This window comes from Psittacula echo (assembly GCF_963264785.1).
Source record: "Psittacula echo genome assembly, chromosome: 10".
Taxonomy (NCBI): domain Eukaryota; kingdom Metazoa; phylum Chordata; class Aves; order Psittaciformes; family Psittacidae; genus Psittacula; species Psittacula echo.
The window spans coordinates 6,471,477-6,493,700 of record NC_137741.1 but is presented as its reverse complement, the minus strand read 5'-3'; the positions used below and the strand labels follow the sequence as shown (position 1 = coordinate 6,493,700).

The window sequence follows — 22,224 nt, the reverse complement described above, 5'->3', positions numbered from 1 at the left end:
AGTTCACTGTGGAAAGGTATGAACTTTTATTTAGTCTAATTTAATTCACATTCACAAGTCAGCATCAGGATTTTATAATCTTCCTGGCACTGCTACTTTACTCAATAAATCACTATCAGGCACAAAGGTTTCAGTTTTCAGTTGAAATAGTGAACTCTAAACCATCCCAGCAACAGCATTAGGAGCCTACTGCCTAGAGCAAGTTGAGGTACAGATTTCTGTCTCCTTGTTAGAGGCAAATTTAAGATTTTGTCCTTTGCTTAAATATGAGTTAGGAATTTTTTGGTCTTAAATGTCTTCCCATCTGAGAGTTTGCCAAAACCTTTGCCCCCCTTGCTACATTTTCATTAAAGATACAAGGCATTTGATTTCAGAGTGGTATTGCAGGCAGTGCACAGTGAACACGTGTGCAGGCCTGGGCATACATACACACACCAACACACACTTTTCAATGCGTTTCTGGAATGAAAGCAGTGTCTCTGATGCATGGCAGAACATGGTGAAAATAGCTGCACTACCATGAGGATGCAGTCTACAATTAGTTCTATCTTGCAGTAATTAATGACACTGGAGAGACACTTTAATCAGTGTTCCATGTCCCCCCATGTGGTTTACAGTGTAGTACAAAAGTCATGATAGAACAGCCAGTAACAGCCAAAATAGTGCACGTGTTCTAGACACAGACAAAAGAAAGAAGCTTCTTGGTAGTTGTTCTACTCTTGCAACACCAGGATGGCATTAACAGGATGTTGCTTTAAATGGTGAATAGAAATTAAAGTTTGAACATGTGTACATATACACACACACATATATATACATTTGTGTGTCAGTACTCTGTACTAAGAAGTTAAAGATACATACTCACACCCCAAAATTGCTTTTGAAAGTTATCAAAGACCGGTTCAGAGCAGTCCCTACTGACTGTTGATAAGGCAACTGTGCAGACTGGAGAACTAATGTCTAGTACCTGTCTTTCAAAAAGTAAATTCAAACAAGTCAATAACTTCAGAGGAGAACCACACACACAGGCACAGGCAGTGCCTCAGACTGGGAAGCAGGATCTGGTGCCCATTCCCAAGGCAAGGCAAACAGCTCCCCATCCTCCCTGTCCCCCCCCATTTGTGGCCATCATGGCCTCTGCTCCTCAAACTCCTCTTTTTGAACTGTGTAAAATTTCTTTATAAGTCTGTTTGGTAAACATATTTAGACAGGTTTTGTTTATTATAAAGGCATATTATTTTTATCCCCCTCCCATGCTCTCTCTATATAAAATACACAGACCATCTGCAGCATCTGTACACATCTTAGAACTGAAATGCAAAAATGTCTGAAATCTCTTACAAAAGACAGTCCTGTTTCAACACAGTACCCATTTCTCCCCAAAGGGTACTAGCCTATAAACACTCATTCTACTTTTGTATTCCACCAGCTGCTTGTGAGGAGCAGTTTATTTACACAGTTTTGGTACCTTCAAACCAAAGTTTTAAGGAGGAGGGAAAAAAATAAAAAGATTCCATATTTTTAACTGTAATTTTAAGAAGGAAAAATTTGGTACCAAAAGCCACTGAGCACACATATTGAGGTCTGTTTAGTCAAGTATCAGGCCAGGGAATGCAGGAAGCTAATGGGGGAAAAAGAAATCACAAAAGCAAACTAATACCAACAGTTGAATAATGACTTGAACAAGCAGATGTCTGCTCCAGCAAGCTTGTAAATAAACAACTGGTTTGTGGACCATTTCACATGCTCAAACCATCTTGCAGCATAATTAGGCAATTGAGGCGAATACATGGTTTTTCCTTGCAAGCAGTTGATCAGAACCAACCTGGCATTATGTTGTAACATACACGTGTGTGTCCACACGCAGATGTGCACACACGGCTGCTTTGCATAGAGAACAATCTGGGGGGTTGGTTGGTTAAAAAGTTAAGTTGTCCCCTCCCCTTCCCCATGAACCTGTCGTTCACCCCCTGCCAAACCTGGTGCCCTTGCACCTCTGCAGGGCAGGCGTGAAGCCTGGGGGAAGCAGGGTCCCGCAGGCACTGGGCTCCTCTAGCACAAAGCTTTCACCTCTGCGGCCACTCCGGATGCACATCCTCTAAAATAAGTACTTGAGCAATCTTAGATGTCCAAACCCCACATTGCAATTTAGGCTGTGCTGCAGACCAGTCTGGTTGTACAAAGGAAGAGCTCCACATCCTACCCCTCCCTACCTTTTTTAGCTCTAACATACTGTGCATTGTCATCATACAGCCTCTTTGTTTCCCCCTGATAGCTGAGAATAGCTTCTAGTTTATCACGTAAGGTCCTCAGTGCCTTAACTTGTGAGTCAACACCTGAATGGAGGCTCAGTGTTGGTTCAATAGCATTTGTGTTTTACACAGAAATCAGGTACAGAAAATACAGCATTGCTGGTCCACCACCCCCAGTATACTTTACACTCTTGCTTTTCTCCCTGTGAAACTCAAGGGGTCTTCTGGCATCGCATCCAGGGGAGAGGTAACATGTAAAAGGTTTTAGAGCAAAGGCAAGGCTGCTGTATTAAGCAGAGGGAGGCTGTTGGACTTAATTCCCTCAAACAGTGCTTGCCCATTGCTTTGTCCATATGGACATGCATGTATGCAAAAAGAAGGCACCACTAACCACTCTTCCTCCAGCACCTGCTTACAAGTGCCAACAGTTCCACTTGGAGCCTGCCTGGAACCCAGCACAGCTTCAGTATGAATTCTGCTGAAAGCGTATTTGTCCTACCACAGAATGAGGAGAGGGTGGGCAGGGGTTTAATGTTGAGTATTGGAGGTGCTTATACAAAAAAGAGCTTAACCTTTAAGAGGAAAAGCTTGCTGGAGAAGCTGCCCTTCTGTTATTTCCAGAAAAGGGTAGGGGGACGTGGGGGATGGAACAAAACTTACCTTATCAACCTACTGTAAAAAGTTGGGGGGTGTCAGCTGCATTAGAGTAACCTTGCTGCTGTCTCCTCCCAGTTAAAGGCACTTCTAAAGCTACTACAATACCAGCTCTACAGTAAATGTTTTAAGGTTAACAGTGCATCGCCCTGAAGTTGATTCCTATAATCTAAAGAAGTCAAGCTCATGAGAAAGACCACAAATCTGAGTAATTGTTAACGAATACATTTTGGGGACAGAAAGAAAAGAGAGTGCACAATCCCTGCATACACACTGCATTAACACCTATGTAGGGTGACCAAGTCACAGAACATTAGTGGGTATGTATGTATGTCCACATGGAAGTGTTCTTCCTGAAGAGGCAGTCTGATAAAACAGTCTGTTCCCAGGTTTCAGCTGTCAGGCTGTGTCCCCTGCACTGAACTCCCTGACCTGCTGAGCCGTTGACACTACAGTCACATCAGTCACTATCTGGGAAAAAGATCTGTTGAGCAGAACCCTCATGCATGACCACACCAAGCCCTTCAGTTAGCTAATGAAGTGCTCCACTGCTTTGAATGAGCCAAACCACAAAACCACAGAGGAATTCGGGACCAGCAGCCCTAGCAGGTGACAACTACTGAAGACGAACGTGTGCGATCTGAAGCATGACGGCTTTGCTTTTAAATATCTGTGCAAAACTTACGTAATGTTTGTATAGAAAAAATATTACAGCTTTCAATGCCGCATTTAGCAGTGTTAACTTAGAAAAGACAAAGTGATAGGCTCTATTTTCCCTACACCTTTAAACCATCACAACATCTCAGTCTTCGTTTGCAAGTGTCTCAGTGGATAGCCAGATTTTGGCACCACTTAAAAATTTGCTTAAAGGTGTTCCCAGAATGCTCCGTCTGCAGAGGTTCCCTACAGGAGAAAATGGGAATGAGGAGGAGAGAAAGTCTGGGGCCCCAGAGGTGTCATTTAAACCATTTGCTCTGAAGTACATCCTGCTTTGATCCAGTTCCAAGCAGCTGCTGTGCAAAGAAGAGTTGCTTTTGTACTGCCGAAGACTCCGGTTTAACATGTCTACCTCATCTGCCAGCAAAGACACTTTGTGGAAAGCAGTGACGGAGCCACCATGATTAATCTGGGCCTCAGGAACCCAACGGAAGTAGCAGAGTTTCCACAGTTTTATTTGTGTTCCAGAGACACGGGGTAGGATCACACCGTGCAAATCAACAGGCTTTGCAAACCAGTCTCTGAAGTACTGTTCCATACTGCCAGTCGGACTCTCTGTGTGCTGGAGAAAGTCCGGTTTCAGTTTTAGTATCAGAGAGTTTCTTCTTGGAAGGAACTCTTGCTCACTGATGATTCCGTTCTTTAGTGCTGGGGGTACACCTCGCAATGTGGAGCTGTAGTTTTTCTGCAGAAAATAAACACTGGTAATCCTCCAGGTTTATGCTCCCTGGGACACAGATTTCCCTGAGCTGCTAGGATGCACTATCCAGAGAAATGATGCGACCTTTCTGCAGTTCTGAGCCTGAGTCACTACTGCACGGCTCATGGGGCAAACACTGGGGCCACCAGTGGCCTCTGCATAGAAATACATCTCTTTTCTGGACTTTCTAAAACAATGGATCACTGAATTGATCAGTGTTCACTGAAAAAACTGACAACCCTGGGGGAAAAAAGTGGCACATCAGCACTTTTCCACAGATGAAAGAATGCAGGCAAGGGCAATGAGCTCAGCTGTATCAGAACACGTCCTGGAACACATGGCTCAACAGTTTACATCTTTACTTCCACAGAAAATCATTTCTTTAGGCTGAGAAGCTAAGAGAATTAATGTTCCTAGTGCTAAACTGAGGGTGTGCAACACTATGGAACTGTGAATGTTAGAGCATTATGGTTAAGCACAGAAACACTCCAGTCAAAGGCAGACATCACTATAGTTACCTTTGAGCGTTTAAAAGTCTTCACGGCTCCATTCTGTACACAGGGTGCACTCTTCCCAATGTACAGAGGGTTGTGGAAGAGCAGGCGATCCCTGTGTGTAAACTGAAGAGACCAGTCCCAAACACAAGGAAATCTGAGGCCTTTCTCATCACCCAGCTGAATATTTTTGCTTATGGCAAACTCCTGCAAGAAGTTAACATTCAGGCATATTAAAATCAAAGAAAACAGGCTTATTCACAGATCTTCATTACAAAGCAGTGCATAATTACTGGGCAAAGAAGAGCAGGGATATAATGTAGAGGTGGCTGCTGGAGAAAACGGCTGTACCCTGGATTTCATTTCAGCAATGCAGAGGCAGGACTAATGCTCATTGAGCAAAATTTACTTTTCAATGATACTTAATTGTTTGTTTACTCTGAACTCCACAAACTCTTGTTTTAAGACAAACACTAGCAGCCCCCCAGTGCTCTATTTCTTTGTAAGGCAGCTACTTACAACTCTCAAGGGAAAACAGTGAATAAAATAACTAAGTTTTCATTTTATCAGCCATCAAATGTTTTCTACATGCAGCTCTGATCAACTCCAGTTTTCAAAACAAAGTGTTCAGTTTTCCACACACCTTCAATGTGCATTATTATTTGAGCTTCACAGTCTTTTTCAACCATTGAAACAACTATGTCAAGAGATTTCAAAGTCTGCTGAAGCATGAAATGCTATTTATTGCGCATCATTCTACTTCATCAGTCCCAGATGCAAACCTGTTTCCTAAGGGAGTACGAATAATGATGTACAGTAACAATGCTTTTCTGGTAAAGAGTAAAAAACTTCTGCAGACTTTCTTCTTCAGTAGTTAGTCTATGCATTAGTCTACGCAAAGATCACCTGAAAGTTCACTCTGAGCATATTCACCTGGGGAGCTAAGTATTCTGCCCCGAACAGTCTGACATTTTGGAAAAGGCACAGGAAGAGCAGTTAGAGGGGACGTTATTTCCAGAGGGGCATGCTGAAGTCCCCTGGTTCAAAAAGAGGTGTAATACTTCCTACTCACAGTGCTCTCCTTTACTCGCTGATGAGGACAGTTGAAGAGGAAAGTGCCAAACAGTGATACACGTGTGCTGTCGTACAGTACAGTCAAGTAAACTTCGGAAAACTCAAAGGCTGCTGGGTATTGTTCTAGCAGCTGCCAAACACAGTCAAGAAACATCAAGAACAAAGGAGACTGGGAAAAGAAAAGAGAGAACTGTTAGATTTGGCTGAAGCTTTTCCCAAGTTACATTGATTTCTCTGCAGTTAGTGCTCTGTTAGGGTATTTAGCTATTCCTCTGGCACATTCCTCAACACAGTAAACTAGTTGGAGTCTTGTATTTTTTAGGATTTTATGCACCTGTAATACCCTGTATTTCTGTTTAGCCACTTTCAGAAGCAACTATTGTCATCTGGCTTCCTCAGGGTTACCTTCCAACACAAAGCCCCTGAGAAGCCTGTCAGTTCTTTCCTGGGCTCTCTTCCTGCTCAAGCAGCTGCAAAAAATGTTTTCTGCCATTTGCTTTAATCCCTCAGTTTCCATATTAGTGCTGTATGGGCCTTCTTTACTCAATGTATATACTTCCTTCTTGTTTGTCATGACTGGAGAGCTTACGATTCAACCACATTAATTTCTTACTATACTTTCTAGCTCTTTCCACTGTGGCCCATGAATGGCAGAAGCCTAAGCTATCATTTATATAAAGCTTTAGAAATATTCTCCTCTTCCCCATTTCACTCTCCTGCATATCTTTTCCTAGAGTCAAAACACCTGCTTCCTTATTATCCTCCCCTCCTTGGTATTTCAGTTTCTTCATCCCTTCATTTGTTTTCTCCACTTAGTGCTGCGTCTTCAGCCTATTTGTTGGCTCTGCTCTCTGGGGATATCGCTTATCTTTTTTTCTCTCTTTGTTTTCTTCCTCTTGGGCACTGTCCCTGAAGAAGGCTGCTGATCTGGGCTCCTCTAGTCTTCCAATTGCAATTACAAGCCTCTCCTTTGCAATGAAGAGGCCAAATAAGATTAGCTGGAAATACTGAAAATCAAGCATGGTGCTACCCTCTATTCCTCTGCTTGGTAAAACAAAGCAAACCACCATCTCCAATCCCACTCCTTACGCCTTTCTATTTCAATTTGAAATGCTGTGCTAGCATTTGTAACAGTGGGACCTCTTCACAGGTAATACTGAAAACGTAACAACCCAGCAACACTGGGTGCTGTGTTGATTCTCACTTGGCTACAGAGGATAAAGAAAATAGATCTCTATCCTGAACAAAGACTCATTTTCTCTGACATCAGTTTCATGAGATTTGAAATCATTAAAAGATACTTTTACTTTAGCTTTTTGCATGAATAAACGTTCGGGCCAGTATTAACCAGGTACTGTTATCACATACAAACACAATTCCTTTTTACCTCTTTGTCAGATCTCTTTAAGTGGTTACACCTGTCTAAAAACTGATACCCTGCCATGACCCATTCCTTCTGGATTAGGCTTTGAAATCCAACAACTGTTCGAAAATAGGGATCCAGCATGACTTGAATGAGTGAAGCAGCAAGACAGCTCAGGTCCCGGCCCTCTTCCTCTGTGAATAACATACACAGTGCATGAAATACATAAGGTATAGATGCATGTACACACAATTAGATCTCAAAGAGCAAAAAGTGGCAACTAGTTCCAGCACTTTTCTTTGAATTTCTTTCAAAACATGCTTTGCGCTGCTGTAATTGGTTCCTGCAGCATCCAGCACAGCAGTGCTTTCATCAGGAACAAAAAAACCCATCAAATGCCTGGTACTTAAACCAAGATGCGCTGACAAGGAAGGTGTTCATGTTGCTGGAAATTGTCAACAGATTTTCCCCCCTGAAGCAGGTTTTGGAAGGCCGTTCTATGGGCAGAGTGAGTGATACCCAGCTGAGCGGCTCTTGTGAAAATGACAGAAATCACAGTTTTCTGATCACGCAGGAGGAAGTTTTTCAGTGTCTTGTCTCTTCTGGAACATGTCTACACTTACCCAACAGCAGCTACTCTCAGAGAAATACTCCTGTATAAAGGTCCTCTGAGTGAAACTGATACTGCTTATGCAGGGAGCATGAGCCCAATTAACAGAGAACAAAAGTTAACCCTAAAGTTTTGATTCTATCATACCATTATCAGAATAAAAAATATGAAGTGACATATTCCTTTGATGCTACGGACTATACCATAGTTCAGATGCATAACAAAACTCTTTACATTTCTAGTTTCTCAAATGCCTAAACCACTTAGAAGTGATGCTTAGCGTGTTTATCTACATTATTGTACTAATGCAAACAATTACAGCATGCCATGGTTGTGTTACCTTGTAAAACTACAGAAACATGCTTGCACTCCATCATATATACAAGCTCAGCAGAATGTTTAAGAAAGGATCTAGACAGAAAAAGAAAGTGACACAACAGTTAGTACAACAGTCACACTCTAAAGGAAAAAATATCTGGGATATCCAGATTTACTACACTCATACGTTAACACAGAGAATCCTTCAACTAATTCACTACTTATTTACACTGGTGAAAGTTTTTCATATCTTCTTAACCATCATCAATCTATTAATGGTACAAACCTAATATACTCTAACCAGTGAGTATTTTCCAGTGAGGATAGCCACTTCTCTTCAGTTTCTTCAAAGGGCTCTGCAACAGGAAAAATAGTTACATTGCAGAATAACTTCACACAGCCATTTCTGTGAGCCAGACCTATTAGAATTTTTTGTATTTCAGGAAAACAACCATCATGAAAGGAGGACAGTCCTGCATACCATTAACACACAGCTGTTTGAGTTTGACATGTGCAGCCTGGATTTCCTGGATGTTGGGGAGACTCTTGTCCAGATCAGATTTATAAACATCACTTCTAAGTGGATGGCTTCGAGTTATCGCATTACAAATCCTAAGTAAGAAAAAAGAATCAGCCATTTTGTTATTGGAGAGAAAATAAACCATCTTTCAAGAAATATGCCACAGTCTTTAGCTGCAAAAAACTGAAACCACACGAAAGAGGGCTGAAGGAGGTGAGGTGATCCTGCTCCTCTACTCTGCTCTCGTGACACCTCACTTGGAGTATTGTGTGCAGTTCTGGTGTCCTCAACATAAAAAGGACATGGAACTGTTCGAACAAGTCCAGAGGAGGGCCACGAGGATGATCAGGGGACTGGAGCACCTCCCGTATGGAGACAGGCTGAGAAAGTTGGGGCTGTTCAGCCTGGAGAAGAGAAGGCTGCGTGGAGACCTCAGAGCAGCCTTCCAATATCTGAAGGGGGCCTACAAGGATGCTGGGGAGGGACTCTTCATCAGGGACTGTAGTGACAGGACAAGGGGTAACGGGTTCAAACTTAAACAGGGGAAGTTTAGATTGGATCTAAGGAAGAAATTCTTTACTGAGAGGGTGGTGAGGCACTGGGATGGGTTGCCCAGGGAGGTTCTGAGTGCTCCATCCTTGGCGGTGTTCAAGGCCAGGTTGGATGAGGCCTTGGGTGACATGGTTTAGTGTGGGGTGTCCCTGCCCATGGCAGGGGGGTTGGAACTAGATGATCTTAAGGTCCTTTCCAACCCTAACTATTCTGTGATTCTATGATTCTAAAACATGCACCTGATTTATCTTCTAGTTTATATTCAGGAGGTACATTGCTCCTGCCACAAAGCTTTTTACTCACATATTTTTGGTTATCTGCTAGTTATAGAACAAAAAAATGAAAATTGCTGGGTCATTAAAACAACATGTTTGGGAAATGAAAATCTGATGCTGACTCACAGTTAAATAGCTCTATTTAAGTTTTAATTTTCCACAATTTTTAGTAAGACTTAGGTACACTATAGAAACAAAACAGCATAAAGTTTATAAAGCCACGAAATCTGACAGGGCTTCAAATAAACTCATTGCTCCAGCCTAACACACACAATGCAAGCGTTTGTACTACTACAAAAAGTCATCCTACAAATTAAACTAAAGGACAAAGAATACCCAGCTAGTAAACTACTTATGCAAGGTTCTAGATACATTCACCTTTCATCAAGGACAGTGAATGACAAATATCTCCCAGAAATACTCTGTGCTTTGTGGCACTAAATCTATAAAACCATATTTCCCAATGCCAAAAATGAACTGAATAGTTTCTACTGTATTTTAGAATCACAGAATGGTTTGGGTTGGAAAGGACCTTAAGATCATCCAGTTCCAACCTCCTGCCATGGGCAGGGACACCTCACACTAGACCATGTCACACAAGGCTCTGTCTAACTTGACCTTGAACACTGCCAGGGATGGAGCATTTACCACTTTTCTGGGCAACCCATTCCAGTGCCTCACCACCCTCTCAGTAAAGAATTTCTTCCTTAGATCCAATCTAAACTTCCCCTGTTTAAGTTTGAACCCGTTACCCCTTGTCCTGTCACTACAGTCCCTGATGAAGAGTCCCTCCCCAGCATCCTTGTAGGCCCTCTTCAGATACTGGAAGGCTGCTCTGAGGTCTCCACGCAGCCTTCTCTTCTCCAGGCTGAACAGCCCCAACTTTCTCAGTCTGTAAAAAAACCCATCCCTTACAATTTCAAAAATTACACAGGATTTGACACTGAAGTGGACCTTAAACAGGAATTGTGCCAGAACTATATTCCGAGAAGTTTCTCAAAAGCCAATGCACTACAACATTATGAAGCAAGTATCCCACCAATTACTAATTGCTGCTGTGTGTTAGTTACACTGACCACTTGTGTTGTTACACATCTGATTAAAGAATAACATAACTATTACCTTTGATCAATTCTTCTTTGTTGTAAGACATCTTTAATGTTGGCCATCCTAACGAGGGCACTCCCATTAGGGTGATTCCAGGACCATAACTAATATGGGGAAAAAAACACAGAAGAAATAACAAAACAATGCAGGTTAGTGTTATTCCATAGACATTGTTTTCTTAACACTACACATAAAGTTATGTTAACTGCCAGACATGTAAGATAACACTGTACATCAACCAAGGACAGTAACAGAATAAAAACTACACTTACTGGCATTCGTCTCCCAATAAAAGAGTAGGAGTATAGCTTAAGGTCTTGATCTGCTAAGGAAGATGGAACCACAAAATATTCTGGAAGGCTTGAGGAAAAAACAGGATACAAAAGGTTACTTTTCCCTATGTATTTTAGCAGTTTTTCTCTTGTGGCAGTGCTGTCTTACCAACTCTGGTAAACTGTAACACACCAACCCCTAATACCACAGTGCTAACTGGCTGTCCCATGTGTCTACATGATCTTACTCAGCATTGGTACAGCTCAGATCTACCTGTTCAGAAATGTACATGCTTCAGAGGGAAGCACAAAAGCATGAAAGCAACAGATGCCAAAATAAGCCATTTCCTTCAATGACAACACTGCAAGTAAGAAGGATCTTCCTTGCCGATCCAGAGAGGGGCACATTCAAGAGGTGAAGTGCACAGTTAGGTAGAATGGAAGGTTTGGTTGAGGAGACAGGAAAAGACAGTGTAATTGCCTTCTTTTCTTCTACTTGTGTTATAAGAGAAACTTACCAAGTAGATATCATATAACCTTCATTGACTGAACAAACTCTCCACTCTGATGCACCTGTTCTTTTGATTTCTCTATCCCAGTCAGAGTAAGTTTCAAACAAAGGTGTCTGCTGACCACTGGCACCACCACCTCCTGGATCTATTCCATTCACCTTCTTTGCTAGGAAAAGAAAATTCATCAATGCGCATTTTAAAAAAAGAGAAAAAGAAATTATCAAACTCTTCACCTTTCTACTGACAAGAATGAGCCACCAGCATCAGTACTACTGTTACCTACTTGAGTACAACAGATCAATGATTGAATGACACTTGGTGATACATGAAGACATAAGGCTTTTTCCTGCACTTTCAACAGAGAAGCAACATAAAACTGGTATGTTGTGCTGCTTGACAGAGGGCAAGACATACACTCAGGAACAACTGGTATCTTCAGTCACAGGACCTCTCTCTTCAATATGCCAGAATTAGCAAGGTTTTAAAAACATGAACCCTTTATAGGCTAACCTGTAATGAGGGACCTTGTGAGGAAAGCAAAATAAAAATTGTACAATTTCAACAGCTTTAAAGGAATGCTGTGTTAACACCAAGTAAAATCATTGGAAGGCCAGGTTAAAATATATATGTGGGTTTATAAACATACATACATATATACGTATTTATCCACACAGAAGGATGGCCTACCATTTTGTGGCTAAGGCCCAAGAAAATTCTATAGTCTGTTGCTAATACTGAAGGGTCTCCTTTGCTGGTCATTCTTTATGTGCCAAGGAGGCAGCCTGTAACTTGACACTTGGAAGTAAGTTTTAGATAAAAGTGAAATAAACTGAGACTCAACCCTACCACCTCTCATGAAAGCTCCAAGCTTCAGCAAGAGCCTGTACAGATGTAAGTGCCTGATCAAACAAAGCAGAATATGGCTTTATGGCTTTACGGCTTTACTGTCACCTCAGTGATGGGGCAGTTTCTACTTTCTGTATCTATCAACCTAATTCTTGCACCAATACTCAGAGTATACTGTTTTTCAGAAGAAAACTGAAGTCAGACTGAAGTAGTTGTTCAAAGACAGCATACAGAGAAATTTGATAATTGCCCCAAAATGTTGTAACTTCACTGCTCAGTGGCAGGATATACAATTATAAAATATAGCCTGGAAAAAAATGATGTACATACACACCAGAGCAATACAAGCTCTTTCTGCTCCTCGAGAAGCACAAAGACAGTATTTCAACTTTTACTGTACTGGGACTAGCAGGGGTAGGGTAGAGTCAAAAAAAACAGTGCTGGAATTGTGAGAGCAGAGCCAGAGGTTTATGCTGCAAACACCAGGGTTAACAACAACAAAAAAAACCCAAGCCAAACCAAAAGTCTTTCAAACTCTTTTCTCCAGCAACTGCAGCGCAGCAGAACAACTATCTTTTGCCATTCCAGTCTGCTGCTCCAGAGAAACAATGTTTTTTACCCACCTTATGTCATTCTTCCACTAGGTATTTTTCCATACAGCAAATGGTATTTTAAGGATGGGGTAAAGGCAGCTTTGTGACAGACTAACGTTTTGTTCACACTCCACTTTTACATTTTATTATAATTTCATCTGCAGATGGGCTTCCTCCCTAGTACTTTATAACACTAAAGTATATGGACCTTGATAACCTCCCAAGTTCTATCAGGTAAGAAATAGCCACATGCACACTTAGTCTTGTGCATGCACAGGGCAGTCATGTAGGCACCTGCATGAAAAACATGCATTTCTGTGCAGACTTGAAGGCCTGAGCTCATAATTCCACAACGCTCAAATTTTGTAACAGGCAGATGAGCTATTTCTAATGCCAGCTGCTGAGGAAGTATTTCAGCACCACAGAACTCCATCAATGGCACTTACACTATTTGGAGGCTTGTTACACTGATGGTGTAGAACTGATGGTTTTCAGCTGTGTATTGGCTGGGGAACACTAAGCAGTGACCGCACAGCATTACACTAGAAATCAAGTTCCAAAGGCATCTTTTTCACGCTTACCTAACTGACAAGGTTCAGTTGGAGATTGGCCTTGAGCAGAGAGGGTGTGCTCCAACTCAGCAGGGGTGGTGGAGGTTTTGAGTGGTAAGAACTGCCTAGTAAGCCTCTAGGAAAGAAGGTATGGAGTCCCAAGTTGCACAAATCCTCCTGCAATACCACCAGAAGAGAAACTTATTCCCAAAAGAAGGGCAGGTGAACAAGCCTGCCTGATGGGAGATTAGCTAGGTACCTAGAGTACCAATATAGACATACAATAGGAGGATCGAAGCGTGAATTGAGAAATATGAGTATTCATGCTGATATAAGTGCTGACATAGGCAGTTTTGTTTTGTTTCAGACAGGAAAGACATTTCTTTTGAATTTGGTCATTAATGGCTATCACAGTGAGTGACTTATAACCAGAAGTAAGAGGTTGGGTGCAGGACAAGCCAATTTTATTACCCCTGGAGAAAGCCTCAAATGCTTTTTGCCACTGCTTCTAGACGAAAGTCTTACTTAAGTTACATATCATGATATAGGAAAAATATTATCAAAATACTTTCATGCTTACCTGGATTATGATATATTTCCCCAACATACTCAAATGCAAAGAGAAGCTGAAGATCCGTTGGCTGAGAATAATGGGCTATTGCAAGGCACACCTAGGAAAGAAACATTCATTACTGTTATTTACAGACATAAAATTTATTGTCCTTAATTATGACAGCATGAAATATGCAAAATAGACGTTAAAAATCAGTCTTCTGATGCTTTATTTCTGTATTTTATTTGAGGAGTGAATTCTATAGTTAAGCATATTCATATTTGTCACGAGACCATTACTGTAGTCATAGTAGGCAAGTTCATGACCATCTATCAAGAGTGATTAACTGATGAGGGTGGACTAAGTTTTTGCAAGAAAGGTCAGACTGTTAACAGGCATCCCTAAACATGATTCTGTATCAACTGAGACAAGCAAGGGCTTCGAGCTATTGTGCTGTGTCTGCCCACCTGCATAGAGAAAATAAGGAGGAGAACAGAAAAAGAAAGGTGTACAACACACAGGTGGTGAGCACAGTGCAGCAAAATCTCATTTGTAATAGAATCATAGAATAGTTAGGGTTAGAAAGGACCTTAAGATCATCTAGTTCCAACCCCCCTGCCATGGGCAGGGACACCCCACACTAAACCATGTCACCCAAGGCCTCATCCAACCTGGCCTTGAACACCGCCAAGGATGGAGCATTCACAACCTCCCTTTGACAATTGATCCTTTGACAATTTTTCTTTATTTTTAATCAAAAGTACTTAAGAATGGCCATACTGAATCAGTTCAGAAGGCCCAACTTAGCACTTCCAGACAGTGGCCAGCAATTTTTTACCCTAAGAGGGTAAAACCAAAGAAAGTATATAATGACATTTTACCAGAATGTTTTTCAATGGTCCATCAGAGTTCAAGCACTTCCTGAACTAACATCTAGTATCAGTATTCAACAACATTAGACAGATAGTTCTACAAAGTTGCCAGCTGAACCAAGAGGTTTCTGAAGTGCAACTTCCCTTTACAAAAGCCCTCTCAGTTCTTCCCTGAAGTATCATATTTAACCAAAATTTGTATCTAATTATTGGTTTTGAATCTTTTCCACACATTGCTCCATACAGGCATCAGGGTTACCAGTCTCTGCTACCAAAACTCAACCTTCAAAAACCCCTGTCCTTGGAAGGGACAACAAGAGGTTGCTTGCTCTCAGGAAGACTTCCAGGACCTATGTCAATCCTGCATCTCACTAAGTTCTATTCCAAAATTATGATAGGCATTGATGAATATAAATGAAAAGAAACTTGTTTGGTAATAACAAACAGCATTTCCCCAAAGTTACTTGGAAATAAGTTATTCACAGTGGGAAATGTTTTCTTGATATTATACAGTTGTAGTCTGTCAGCTGAATGACAAGCAAAAGATTCTCCATCAATGTTCAATTTAAACAGAAGGTGAGTTTCGAGGTCCCTTTTGTCAAGTGTGGAGGATCTACAGTTAACTAAACATGCCAGTAATCACCCCCTTCAAAGTTCCCAGCTGATCTGGAGAACTGAAACATCAGCCAAACTTTCCAAGGGTAGGAAGACATCAGCTTGCTCACATTTTGGCCTAGCCCTTGTAGGTTCTCTCCCAGATGACTGGATTTCATCCACAAAAGAAACCCATCCCTAACTTCTAGATGCCTACAGGCTTATAGCAAAAAGGAGGTTATAAAATGCAAAATTGTATTCTACTTGTTCAGATGCAGAAATTCCATGTGACAAAGTTTTCAATTAGGGACAAAGACATAGCACAAGTTCACATTAGCACCTCCTAAATTTTTTCCTTTCCATTTTTTTTCTTCCCTTCAACTATCTGACTTTTTATACTTGGCAAGAGGTTGACACCATTTATTCACTGTTCAGCAGTTTGGGGTATTTAGATTTTTAGAAGAAATCGTTGTCTGTCAGTGAAGGAAAGTTTTCTTGTTGCCATGGACATAAAAGGAAGACTTGCATGACACACAGCTGCAGGAACACTACTACTGGCAGCACTGTGCCACAGCGAAAAAAAGCTGAGAGCTCATTTATGCCAAGTTCCGCAAGGATAAAGTTATTGCACTTTTACTAGCTTGTATACAACATGTACAGCATTATGGAACTTTTGCCGTATTTTTATTTACTTTGGCTTTTGATGTGAACATTCCTCACTATTTATAAGCCCAGTGACGACTGTGGAGTCATTTGAGTTGAAAGGGGTTTTTCACAAGCACTCCCCAACAAAAAAATTCCTACCGAGTCTTAGAACAGTTGCTTTAACTTTTCTCCCACTTTCAGTTCTACAATGAAAGTACAAAGGAAAAGAGAGGACAGGACATTTCCAGGGGTGGGACAACACCCCCCAGAAAACTCAAACAATAAATGTGTCACTGGGAAATAGTCTAGAATGGCTTCTCAAATGAACAGTTACAAGCTCAGTTCCAAGATCTGGTAAAACTTTTCATAAGTACCATGGAGTAACTGGAAGCTATGCACATTTTACTAAATCTTGTGATTTCAGTGCACTGTGCACTGAAAGCCAGCTATTCCAAAATACTCGCTGCTTCTAACAGACTACTTTTGCCTATCATTCACAAGGAAACAAAACAGAAATCTGTGAACGTACACATTTTGACTTCAATTTTTCTATGTAACTTTTCACTGGAGTAACTTACAGAGTTACTCCTCACCTTCATTTGTAGGACTGAAGGATGAAAGCCTTTTACTATACTGATCTACTCTCAAGGCTTGAAGATGAACCACAAGATGTTAAAAAATTCTGTTGTGCTGCCAAATAGGTTATACTGTATTTCTATTGTGCTATTTCTAAAAGCAGCAGCTGAAATCTATGTCATTTGCTTGCCACATTTGAGAGAGAGTACGTGTGTGCTGTGTTGAGGAGTAAAATTGGATTGAGAATGGTAAGCAGTCAGTTCCCAAAAGGCATGAGACCAGAGCTGTGCTTTTGAGCCCAGCAGCTGAAAAACGCTCCTAGGTGTTCCACAGTGCAGACATTACCCAACACCAGGTATTGCATGGCTGGAACAATCCACCTGTAGATTATAATACAGGTACAGCACCTTTATTTCTGTAACTAAAAAAAAAATAAAAAATAATATAGTTACCCTGCTACTGTCCTCATTTCTCCATTTTAGACAAATTGCTCACATATACACTACACAAATATTAAAGACATATTGATTTTCAGTTTATTACTCATTAAATCCATATAGTAGTTTTATTGTCTGAAACTTTCAAAAGACAAGCACATTCCACAGATCGCAGCAAACTATCACCCTAAGTAGAAAGCTCTTAAACTGGAAGACGAACACGTTTTACAGGAAATGTTCTCAGATCAAACTGGAAAATGTTTGGTATTCTTGCCAATTTGTAATTGTGTAAAGCTGAAGATATTTAGGCTCAGTCAAATAACAAGAGAATAGGCTGCTTGTTGGAAAGTTCATTTATTAGAAGCAAAAAACACAATGGCTGTAATTATTTCATAGTACAAAGGCCATTTCCCTGTGTCAGAGTCCCCTGTTCAACCCCTGTCTGAGAAAAATAAATTGTACTTTCAGGGCAAGCCCTCCTCTTCTCCAATAGGAATTTTCACATAGGACAAGAGCTTCAAAATATTGCTAATGCCCTTGGAAAAGAGTTCTGAACAGTCGTATTTAAGATGCGCTAAGTTAGCACAGCCCTGCACTTCACCTCCTTCCCTAAGACAGGCTACCTGGCCTACGAACTCATTTTCCACTCCATTTTCCACTTCCTCCCACACCCATCTGGCTTTCCTTCCTTTGGAGACTCTATAGCTTTATTTCAGAGACAAAACAGAATTAAACTGCTAAGTAGTGATGAGTGCAAGTTTCCATTCCCTCTGTTATTCCTTAACTCTTGCCTCCCAAATATCCATTAATAAAAACAAGGAAAAAAATATATACCTGAATGATTAACTTTGAGGCATTATTTTATCAGCATGTATTGGCTGCAACTAATGTCGAATGTATTTTTCCAATAGAACTGATTTTTAAGCCTCTCTATAATAATTTACCTCAATACAAACTAATTCACCTCAAATTTCAATGTGTTCTTCCAATTTGTTTCTGCTTAAAGATAGTGAAAAACACCTATGAAAGTTTTACCAATATCACCCATGCATCATGCCTATATGCCACTGCATCAGGCTGTCCACATCTGAAGCCTGACTGCTTTCAAACTTGGATCCTTCTTTTTGCACCCACTACCAAAAAGAGACTCAGAATACTCTCTGTTCTGGTAAGAAAGCTTAATTAATAGGGCTTATTTCCTCTTATGACCTCTTAAGCAAATACAGACACTTCCTTAGGAACAAGTTACGTTTTCTCTGCCAACACCAATTTATGTAACTGCTGCTGAGTATTTCCATTACATTCAAGGAACTCTAAATAAAACAGAAAACTGTATAAAGTTAGCATTTGTCAAAACTATTTCATGCATTTTAAAACTCATTTTAAAATAGTAATTACCAAGTGTACTGTTTTTATTTCTTTAATCTTTGCTCTGAACAGAACATTTGCTAGCAACAAGTCAGAGACATTTATACTCCCATAGTTTGAAGCATCTATTTTAGTAGGTAGCTATTTCATTTTGACCTATCAGTGCTACGTTCATAGGATGATACTTCTCTGCATTACTAGGACAAGACTTAATTAGAAATCTCCCTGCCCCAATTTGCATAGCTGCATGCATTTATGTAAAGTTAAAGGAAGCCATTTATGATTTATAAAGAACTAAAATGCAGGTCTCTTGCATTACAGAACAGACTATAGTGCTCTTTGTAACATCACCCTCCCTTCTGCTTATTGTAAAAACAACAAGTGAAAAACTACAATATGCTCTTGGTCAGGAGACTATACTAGCACACTCAGCTCAAGAGAAGAGCACGGATTCCCTCCCATCAGAACTCAGGAGGCCTGACCACCTTCCTTTGTTTTTAGACACCAGGACAACCTTGCTAATATGTACTGCTCTGAAGGGCAGAAACTGAAACTAGATAAAATCTTTCAAGAGTGTGGTGCTGGCATTCCATTTAAATGCCAGAAAGAACAAATTAACTCCAGTCAATATACTGTGTAAGACCTTTTCAGTTGTGTTCACCAGCATCCCAAAATAATTTAAGCATAATCCACACAGAAGAAACCTGATCTAAGGACTTCATGGTTTTAGACACTCATACTTTAGCGCTAGCAGAACAGTGTTATTACGGAAACATCAGGTTAACATAACATTATTTCCCTTCAGTATAAGTGTGCTCTGTGATACACCCCCAAAAAGCTGCAGTAACCTACTTGACACATGGAAACTGCAACAGCAGCCACACAACTGATAGGACAATTTGTACAAGGTTTTTCCCCCCCACTCCTTCAGTGAGTGCATTCTCCTATGGGATAACAGCAACTCTTGGTCACCACAAGCACTATCTTTATAACCACACAGATTCAGATCCTGTGGCTCTCTAGAACTAGCTGTTCTTCCTTTCAAAAGAAATCATGTTTGCCCATGTAATTATAAATGCATGAAGCAAGCACCTTCAGAAAAAGGCTTCACTTTTTGCTCTTGCCTAAGTAAATGCAGCACAAAGTGTTAATGAGATGCTGAGTTTATGCTTTCCTCCTCCAGGCTAATCACTGTTCTTAGCTGTGACAGCCAATTAGAAACAGTTGCTATAAGGATATTGCAGTAGACAGGCTGCTCCAGGGAGATTTCAGAGCAGCTGTGAAAGGGAAACTGACTGCCGTAAGACTGCCAAATGTGAAAGGTTACAAACAGTAAAGGCAGCAGGCAGGAGGTAACCTAGAAAAGCAGCACGGAAAGAACAGTCTGCTTCATTACCTGGCTTTGGCCCATGGACCTCTACCAGAGGGTAAAAGGTGAAGTAGTGATGAACTGCTTGAGTTATAGTTACTCAGATGATAACTGCAAACAGATTTATGTCTGGGCAGATGGTTCTTAGGACTTACAGAGTTAAGCTCAAACTTTATCCTACTGAGAAGGGGGAATTCTTAAGCTCTGTAAGCAGACTGGGTCATTCCTTACAAAATGAATGCTGTGCTGTGCCTAGCCCCCTCCTGGTGCCACACGGATCGGAGGAGCTGTAACTCAACCAACCAATGGCACTGACCCAGAACAACCAGGAAACTGGTGAGCTAATGTTACACAGACTAATCATCTCTGATTAGCACAAACCTACCTGGACCTCACTAGGTTAAATAACACTGTACAATTTTGTTGAGATTTATGACAGCAAGTATTAGGACTGGGGAAGGAATAACATTTCTAGGAATGTACAGACAGAAGTAACTCCTCTTGTCCAGAGGTATGCAAGTCTTTTCTGAGAAAGAGTTGAGAAAGAGCACATAGTTTTATGTAGATTAAACAAACCGGTCATTGGAGAGCTTCTGGAGAACTTGCCTTGTGAAGCAAAAAAGGGCATATATAAGATAGTACGCTTCACCTGTGGGTACATTAAGCTTACGACTTTCAGAAAAACGTATAATGCTTCAAACATTTTCCATAAACATGTACCCATCATTGCACAGCTTCAATGCAGTCTTTAAAAAAATTTGTTTCAGAAATTATTAAGTTTTTAAAAGCACAACAGATATGGCAAGAAATGTTTATCTTACATGCACAGAAACCATTAACACATCACACTACACTTTATACCTAATCATTTTGACTTAAAATCTAGATATTCTCCTGTAGCAGAATGTGATTAATTCGCAACTCTTCCCTCCTACTTCTCTATCAAAACATAAACCAAAATGTTCTTATTAGCACAGCTGTTGCCTTTAGTCATTGCATGTAGCAAGATTTCATAAGAAGATAATACCTTTTTTGCACTTTCAGGACCTGCTTCATCAAAACGAAATCTGACAATTCGGAAGTCTTTGCAATAAATTATTAATTCAGTTGGATTAAATTTAAGTTTCTGGTTGGGACCAAGGACCTTCTGCTTCCTCTTGGTGTCATTCACTGCAAAAAAAAGACAAAGTTATTGGGCTGTGTTTTGTAAGCATACAACACAAGACTGGCTCAAAAAGATACAGTAATGCTGTTATGAGCAGTTTTTCATTTAATAGTATATTTATATTGAGGTAGAAAAAAATCTATAGATCCTGCTGTTGATCAACCTCCTTTCAAACAAGTGGCTGAATTACTGTTTCCTGTATGCCCAGATTACTTCTGTCTATGAACAACTTCACAAACAGGGAATATGCAGTATTCCCAAGAGCTCTCAGCCAGTTAACTGGGTATGCTGCAGTGCCCTTCTGATGCACAGTAACTGACACATATGCTGATTTTTTTGTTTTACTTGCATGTATAAACAAAGTGGAGTTCAGACTGAGATTAACTCCCTATTTCTTACACAAAACTCAAGAATGTAAGTATAGCAAATTGCCAGCTGGTCTAGACCTGCATAGACAGGCTGTGTCTCTTGGCCTCTGTATCTCCTTTTCAAACAGAAAGTTAAGTTAGAAAAAGTAAGCATCACAGAAGCCACACAGATTTTATATGTGGTAACTGAAAAAACTGGAGCACATAGCCCCATTTGAGTGACTAACTAACACAGCTGCCTGGTTGCAGGTATCTTGGGTTAAACTGAATTACTTCCACTGAACTCAAGACAAGTGTTTTAGGTCACCTCCAAGAATTCACCTTCAATATAACAACCACTGAGCAACCTTTTCTCCAGCGTGGGTAAAAAGCTCTCCTTAATTCCTGTTAGTAAAATCTTATGCTCCACTAAATTTAGGGTAAACCTGCATAACAGAGGAACAAAGAATAATCTCAAGCGTGTGGCAGGAAATACTGCACTCTCCTTGGAAAAGCCAAACAGAAAAGGTTCCTAGAGACCTTCCACCACTCTTCTATGAAACTGCAGGTACTCATGCTATTGGAGAGTTTGGGAAAACATGCACAAAAGAGTAATCTACAATCTGGCAGCCCTTGAGTTTCAAAGTAAAAGCTATCTGTAGTCCTTTCCCATTTAGGAACAACACATATCATGTGAGAGAGGACATAATTAATCTCTCTTCATTTAGAAAAAGGCGTTTCTTCAGAATGTGCTTCCTCAGATATACATGAATCTTTTCCCAGTGATTAAAACCAGCTACCAGAGTGGGAATAGATTATTGGATAACTTTGGCTACTGAAAACTAATCAGTAAAGGATTAAATTATCTACAGTCAGAAAATCAAGTAG

General features: G+C 40.6%; 1 protein-coding gene across 2 annotated transcripts in view; it reads right to left on the bottom strand.

Annotated features, from left to right (window-relative positions):
• Positions 1-2: 2 nt before the first annotated feature.
• The window catches only part of MTMR10 (myotubularin related protein 10), a 39,165-nt gene continuing 16,943 nt past the window's right edge, over positions 3-22,224 (bottom strand). The window contains exons 1-13 of one of the 2 annotated variants that reach the window (XM_080626406.1): positions 20,852-20,989; positions 13,991-14,081; positions 13,441-13,546; positions 11,427-11,586; positions 10,909-10,996; positions 10,652-10,740; positions 8,664-8,794; positions 8,469-8,538; positions 8,205-8,275; positions 7,279-7,448; positions 5,890-6,060; positions 4,842-5,024; positions 3-4,308 (exon numbers count right to left, since the gene is read on the bottom strand). In XM_080626406.1, the coding sequence (XP_080482532.1) occupies positions 3,709-4,308; positions 4,842-5,024; positions 5,890-6,060; positions 7,279-7,448; positions 8,205-8,275; positions 8,469-8,538; positions 8,664-8,794; positions 10,652-10,740; positions 10,909-10,996; positions 11,427-11,586; positions 13,441-13,546; positions 13,991-14,017 (1,866 nt within the window). In that variant the 5' untranslated portion in view covers positions 14,018-14,081; positions 20,852-20,989 and the 3' untranslated portion in view covers positions 3-3,708. Of the gene's footprint in view, positions 4,309-4,841; positions 5,025-5,889; positions 6,061-7,278; positions 7,449-8,204; positions 8,276-8,468; positions 8,539-8,663; positions 8,795-10,651; positions 10,741-10,908; positions 10,997-11,426; positions 11,587-13,440; positions 13,547-13,990; positions 14,082-20,851; positions 20,995-22,224 lie in introns of those variants that run through there. The other variant, XM_080626405.1, reaches the window with a different exon arrangement.